Source organism: Periophthalmus magnuspinnatus, unplaced genomic scaffold, assembly GCF_009829125.3.
Source record: "Periophthalmus magnuspinnatus isolate fPerMag1 unplaced genomic scaffold, fPerMag1.2.pri scaffold_228_arrow_ctg1, whole genome shotgun sequence".
NCBI lineage: Eukaryota > Metazoa > Chordata > Actinopteri > Gobiiformes > Gobiidae > Periophthalmus > Periophthalmus magnuspinnatus.
Window position 1 is genome coordinate 1 of NW_022986741.1, and position 7,299 is coordinate 7,299.

The following is a 7,299-nucleotide window of genomic DNA, read 5'->3' on the forward strand; positions in this document are numbered from 1 at the left end:
ATGGAATGAAATATTGGTAAAAGTAATTCAGTCATTATTTCTGTGAATACAAAATGACCGTTTTCCAGTAGTTGGTGCAATACTGGCCGAAATAAGCTGTGTAAATAAGAGTAAAGGCAAATTTGGGCACTGAAGGTGTATGAAGTCTTTGATTTTGCGAAGGGGTTTCGGACTAAAACATGTATCACTTCTTGGTTAGCCACCCAATGACATCACCAGGTGAACCAGGGCATTTTGAGAGACACTGATTTTGCAGGATTACCCAAACATGCAGGTATATGATTGATGGAGAAAAAACATTATTCCACTCGCTCACATAAGGTGAATTAGCATAATATGTGACCTTTAATCCTAATTTTCGTACTTCTAGAAAGCTATCTTGTACAATATGACAAAGACTTATTGTAGCAGTAGTTCATGACAGGATACAAAAGAACAGTCAAAGTTGAGGCTGTAAAAACAGACTAGAATAAGAATAATTTCAGAACGCTTCAGAAACTGCAGTGCTGGCTATATCCCAGTCCTCCTTCACGTATCGTCCATGTAGCAAAGTCACTACAGGATTTGACTTGTCTCTGCTAGCTGTGCGTCCCCGCCCTCCCCTCTGGCCTCTGATTGGTGTTTGTAAAGGTCACATGGCATAAGAGGGAGGGGCTGACCCGAGTCCATCAGCACGGACTCGTAGGGCGGGGCCTCCTCCATGGGGTAGGAAAGGGAGGTGATGTGCTGTCCCGAGAGGCAGTGGGGGGTGGGGGAGAACCAGGAAGTGCTGGCTGAGCTGTCTGTGCTGGTGCTGTGGTGGGTGTGGTTAGGCTCCTCCCCATGCCCCGCCTCTTCTTGGCATGGGTCCAATAGGGAGTAAGGAGGAGGGTCATCTGTGGGGATGTAGATCTCGGTCGCACCAGGGCCGACACACTCTTCATAACTGCAAAACAGAAATGTGTTGGTGAAAAGAAGACAATGTTAAGTCGTGTTTCTGCTACTCATGTGTTCTCTGTTGCTACGATAGACTGTATATCTAGAAGGAGACAGCTAGGCCGCGAATTGGCCTAGCTGGCCAAATCGCGGCCAGCTTGGCCCGCGATCGACCCTGGCACCAATTCACTTTCTATTGAAAAATGGCGGCCTATCACTTGACCACTGATCACTATATCAATCAGGCACCTTCTTCCCTGAGTTTCTCTCCCTTAGCCTTAGTAACAGATATGATTGACAGCTATTGAGCCTGGATCTCTTAAAATAACTGGATAGGATATTGCTAGCTTAGACCTGTTGTGAGTTTGATCTAGTGGCCACTCCATTGGTACTGCAGCGAAAAAATCCTCTCCAGCTCAGAAACCATTTTTCCCACAGAGAGTGTAATCACAAACTGCTCGTGTTCTCCTCAACGGGCATTTACAGCTTTCAACAAGGACGGATTATGTAGCGATTTTGCCTAATTTCAGATCAACTTTTTTCAGTCCAAAATCCTTCAGTTGCCTTAAAAACAGCTTCAGAATTTTTAGCGTTGGCTTGTTCTGCTGCGCCGTAGCTACTCACATGGTACGTGCCTTTGAGCTTGACCCATTCACTTAAACGGGTGCCATGTTTAGACTGCTGCCCCCGCGACCCGGCACCGGATAAGGGGAAGAAAATGGATGGATGGATGAATGGGAGGCCATGTTTAGGCCCTGTGGCTTGCAATCGTGCCTCGTTGCGCTTGCACCCAGCTAAACCAGCAGTGTCGGTGCGAAGGAGCGAGAACCTTCAACAACCTCGCTCCTGATTGGCTCTATGGTTGCACACATTCCAAATATGGGTCTTGGTTGCAGCTTTGATTGGCTGTCACACATCACACTCATTCTACACAGTCTATATTTGCTACTCAAACAGATTTGACCATTCTCAACTTTAAGTCCAAATGTTGTGACGTCATGTGCATAACCTGTAGTCGAGTCAAAATTTGTATACTAACGCCTGACAAATATCTTTAATACAATACAGTTACATTCATTGCATTAAAATACTGCTTGTCCCCTTGAAGCTGTGAGAACATGAGGTTTGGGGAACTTTCTTTGGGGGGGTCCATGTCTAAAGTTGCTGAGTTACAGTGGTAAACAGAAAGAACAGTCATCACTCTTTTTTTCTTTTCTTACATATATATATATATATATTGAATATAGTATAATCCAAATGTGAGAGACTACATGATAACTTTTTAAAGAGTATGCTTTTCCTTCAAGCATCAATTATACCATGAAACTATCAGTAGGCTGTTTATAGGTTTAAAGCCAATACATGTAACTTTTTAGCCAAAAACGTATATACCCAAGTAAAAGCACTTTTTTCCATGTTTGGTTGTTTTTATTGTCCTGAAAAAACTATAAAAACATGTGTCCTTACAATCCCTCCTGCTTGTTTCTATGGAAATGTTGTTTCTTTGCCTATAATATTCCACTGTGACATAAAACTTACATATCTACATGAAAAATATGGCTTTAACTTTACATTGAATCATGCAGGTGATGTGCCACCTCAAGAAAGTTGCACAACCTACCTTTAAAGAAAAACATAATCAACCCAAACCTTGCAACCATGAATTAGGAAAAAAGTTCAATTTAATAATAATAAAAAAAGTGTCCATGCAAGTTATAAATGTCACGTGGGTTAGATTGTTCTTAGGCTCTAGAATAATGTGATCCGGTTCTGTGATGCTGTGCCCCACTGCAACCTGCCCCCCCGGTCTCCCCTGTCCTATACCTGTACTCCTGTCCCTCTGCTCTCCCCTGTCTTACCTGTACTCCTGTCCCTCTGCTCTCCCCTGTCCTATACCTGTACTCCTGTCCCTCTGCTCGCAGCCGTCACTATGGCCGCTAGTCCCACCAACGAGAGTCTAATCCAAACCTTAACCCTCGTGTCTGACTTTAAGACGCGGGAAATACCCCAGGAGCCGGGAAAGTCGACGTGGAGCTGCTCCGTTGGACGTCACCGGGCTCAGGCGGTGTCACTTACCGGTGTGCGGGCTCCACATGACGGCTGACATACCGTACGGGGCTCGGGTTCAGCGGAGGAGTCACATGGCACCAGCCGGACTTCCCTGAGGCTGTCTTGAGCTGCATTTGTCCCAGTCAGTCAAAAAATGTCCAAATATTACACACAATTACCAGAACTATGGACTTGACAGCGTGCAAAATCCATGGTGAGTCTGTACAAGTTCAATCTGGACTATTTTTAGTTCATTTCAGTGAACAGTTTGTTAAAAGTGGCTCCGCAGTTTCTATTCTGGACTTGCACTGTCACCAAACGGCCAGCAGAGGGAGGTGTGGCGCAGCAGTCAGGGACATCAGAGCGCTGCTAATGTACCAGGATAAAAATACATGAGGCTAATGATTCACAGTGTACTTTATTAAAACTATAAATGAAAGAATTTTTTTTTCCAAAATTCAAGAAAATAAAACATTATGTTACAAGCCTAATGCCTAAGAGCAAAGGTGGATAATAGGATAAAAATGATAAATCAGATGTAACGTTCAGACCTACAGACCTCACTTTGAGCATCACTACTTCAATTTTATCTCTGTGGAGTTTTTGCCAAGTCACGCTAAAATGAATAAATATTTAAAGACAAACCAGTGGACAGAGAGCTGCAGGTGGATGTCACTCACAACATCTTAATGCTTGTAATTATGTAGGCTTAGTAAACAAGTTTCAAATTGTTATAGCAAAAGTCAACATTTTTTGTCCTATTTACCTCACCTTGTTTTAGTTTTTAGCCTATTTAATCAAACTTAAATATATTCAAAGGCATTATATATCCATGCCTCTTTTTTCTTCTAAATTATTTTGGTGCATTATGGGTAATGTAACGTGTGTATCCTTGGTAAATTAACCATCTTCTAACCAAACAGGACACGTGCCAGAGTAGTGAGTGATGACCTCAAGGGTGTTGTGCAAACTATGGAATTACTTTTAACTAGTCACCTGGCAAATCCACACTATACACCTCTGTATTTTTAAACAGGATATTGGTCTGGGCACCACTCCCTCGTCATGCCTCGAGCCAGACAGTAGGCTACTGTGCAAACAGATTTGTTTATTTCAGCGATGCATGAAACAAAGTTGCTCATTGGTCACTTATCATTTTGAACACAAGGAAAACTCTCACCTCAAAGTTTATTGTGTTGCTCATTGAAACCCACCAAGACACAGAGAAACATGCAAACTCCACACATAAAGGCCTTATGTGCAGTGTACACAAATGATACAACAGTGATTCTTAATCAGGAAAACCAGGTAATGGAAGTTAATGTATTATTAGCTTGTAACTTTTCAATATATTTCACAAGAAATATTCCACTGAACAAAGTGCATTGAACACAAAGGACAAAAACTGTGAACTTTATTTTAAATAATTTTATTTATTTGGCATTTGGCAAAACTCACACAAACAGCTTCAAGAATTTTAATTGAAAGATTAATTTATTTGTTCTCTTTACCTTGGTTAGTGAATCAGAACATATTCTTTTGAACATGTTTGAGAGGGGGTAGCAAAAAGCATTTTAATTTGATATTTAATTTTAATGTATTATTTTGATATGTATTTATTTTAATGTATTAATTTGATAAAGCATTTTAATTTGATATTTAATTTTAATGTATTATTTTAATATGTATTTATTTTAATGTATTAATTTGATAAAGCATTTTAATTTGATATTTAATTTTAATGTATTATTTTGATATGTATTTATTTTAATGTATTAATTTGATAAAGCATTTTAATTTGATATTTAATTTTAATGTATTATTTTGATATGTATTTATTTTAATGTATTAATTTGATATTCATTACATTTAAATGTATTAATTTGATATATTTTATTATATTTTATTAAATTTGTCAGTATCAAATGGTTCAATCAGTTGGTTAAAAAATGTGTATAGGATTACATTTTTTATGAATTTCAGGGAATGTTATTAAAGTTTTGTTATAAGTTAATCTATGTTTCTATATTTCTTTCTTTTTTTTTTTTTCTCCATCTCTGCCTGGGGGAGCTTGGTCTGGTCTGCTGCAGGAGGAGCCCTCATCACCACCAGGTCTGTGAGAACAAACACAAAAAGAGGGGGAGCAGAAAACCACACAAGAACCACACTATTTACATACTATTTACAACAGAAATAACAGAATGATAACACAGCAATACACACAGCACTATACTAAATTTAAAATCTGTCATATTTTTCTTATTTCTTTCAGTTTTTTTTTTGTTTTTTTTTTGTTTGTTTTTTGTTTCACACTAAAACACAAGAACCACACTATTTACAACAAAACTGCAGAATAATAACTAATACTTATATGTATATATGTATTTTAGGGACATTTTCAGAAGGGTCACGTGATGGTGTAGTGGAGTGTTTTGTAGGCGGCTTACATGGTTTTGCCAGACAGTAGCATCCTACAGCATCTTGTTTGTCTGTTGGCTGTTTGTATTTGAAAATAAAAAACCAAACAGGTTCAAGGAGCGTATCACACACATGGGACAAGGCACTAAACAGCAGAGTAGGGTACGCACCCTGTGGGGGTGAAAATGTGTCCTATTAAGTTATTGATGCAGCAAACATAACATATGAAATATATGTTTTTACACATATATACATACGCAAATTAGATTGTATATGCATAAATAGTCAGGCACTGCAAAAAAAAGTCTGAAGCGCCCCCCCCCCCCCTACTGTTTGGCATTTTATCCTGTGTGTGATAAGAAGTAGGCTCATTCGCCACAATTTATGCTCCTTGGACCTGCTCGTTCTTGTTTTCTAAGCACAAACAGCCATATCATGGGTTTCAAGCTATAGCTACCACCCTCTGTGGTCATACCAATTAAGCAATTCTAATCTAAATATTATATCTTTCAGAGTACCAGGTGAGGACCTTTCCCCATTCAAAGTCCTTCAAATTAGAAAGGAATAGACAAACAAAATGCAGTGGGATGCAGTCCTGGAGAAGGCATCAGACAGTAGGGGGCGTATGCTTCTCCTACTGTCTGACAAAACCATGTAAGCCGCCAACAAAACTTGTCACTACACCATCACGTGACCCTTCTGAGGAAACATGCAAAGCAGCTAAACACAGCCCTGTCTGACAGAACAATCAATATATATACATATTAAAAAAAACTTTTTTTTCCCACACCTATGTACAATATGATACAATGTCATAGTCAGTTGGGATCAGTGGAGTGCCAGGAAAAAGTCAGCGGAGTGCCACGTATACAGAGCAGGCAGGGGCATACCAATCATAGGGGTTCAGAGGATTAACAGTAGAGGTGGGTGTATCAGGAAGATCAGGGAGGTACATATCAGGAGCAGCAGCACGTGCCTCAGCATAAGGAACAATGCGAAACTTAGGACGAGTGTAAAGCTTGCAAGCAGAAGCAGTAGAGGTGGGCACAGCAGGAGCAGCAGAGGTGGGCAGAGCAGGAGCAGCAGAGGTGGGCAAAGCAGGAGCAGCAGAGGTGGGCAAAGCAGGAGCAGCAGAGCGTGCCTGAGCGTAAGGAACATAGCGAAACCTACGACGAGTGCGGAGCTTACCAGCAAAAGCGGAGGTGGGCACAGCAGGAGCAACAGAGGTGGGCATAAGAGGAGCAGCAGAGGTGGGCAGAGCAGGAGCAGTAGAGGTGGGCAGAGCAGGAGCAGCAGAGGTGGGCATAGGAGGAGTAGCAGAAAGGAGCATATCAGGAGCATAAGAGGTGGGCATAGGAGGAGTAGCAGGAAGGAGCATATCAGCAACATAAAAGGTGGGCATAGGAGGAGTAGCAGAAAGGAGCATATCAGGAACATAAGAGGTGGGCATAGGAGGAGTAGCAGGAAGGAGCATATCAGGAACATAAGAGGTGGGCATAGGAGGAGTAGCAGGGAGGGGCATATCAGGAACATAAGAGGTGGGCATAGGAGGAGTAGCAGAAAGGAGAATATCAGGAACATAAGAGGTGGGCATAGGAGGAGTAGCAGAAAGGAGAATATCAGGAACATAAGAGGTGGGCATAGGAGGAGTAGCAGGAAGGAGCATATCAGGAACATAAGAGGTGGGCATAGGAGGAGTAGCAGGGAGGAGCATATCAGGAACATAAGAGGTGGGCATAGGAGGAGTAGCAGGAAGGAGCATATCAGGAACATAAGAGGTGGGCATAGGAGGAGTAGCAGAAAGGAGCATATCAGGAACATAAGAGGTGGGCATAGGAGGAGTAGCAGGGAGGGGCATATCAGGAACATAAGAGGTGGACATAGGAGGAGTAGCAGAAAGGAGCATATCAGGAACAT

General features: G+C 41.3%; 1 protein-coding gene across 1 annotated transcript; it reads right to left on the reverse strand.

The window, feature by feature from the left end:
- Window positions 1-80: 80 nt before the first annotated feature.
- LOC117393526 (protein BEAN1-like) lies at window positions 81-3,261 on the reverse strand. Its single transcript, XM_033991607.2, has 2 exons — window positions 2,992-3,261; window positions 81-925 (listed from the first exon to the last, which is right to left on the reverse strand). The coding sequence occupies exons 1-2, from the start codon at window positions 3,096-3,098 to the stop codon at window positions 556-558; spliced, it is 477 nt and encodes a 158-aa protein (XP_033847498.1). The 5' UTR covers window positions 3,099-3,261; the 3' UTR covers window positions 81-555.
- Window positions 3,262-7,299: the final 4,038 nt, after the last annotated feature.

Bases quoted from the DNA above. Each gene is read 5' to 3' on its own strand.
- LOC117393526 (XM_033991607.2), bottom strand. From the start codon at position 3,098: ATGCAGCTCAAGACAGCCTCAGGGAAGTCCGGCTGGTGCCATGTGACT. The intron at 926-2,991 runs GTAAGTGACACC...TCTGTTTTGCAG, and splicing joins CATGTGGAGCCCGCACACCG to TTATGAAGAGTGTGTCGGCC.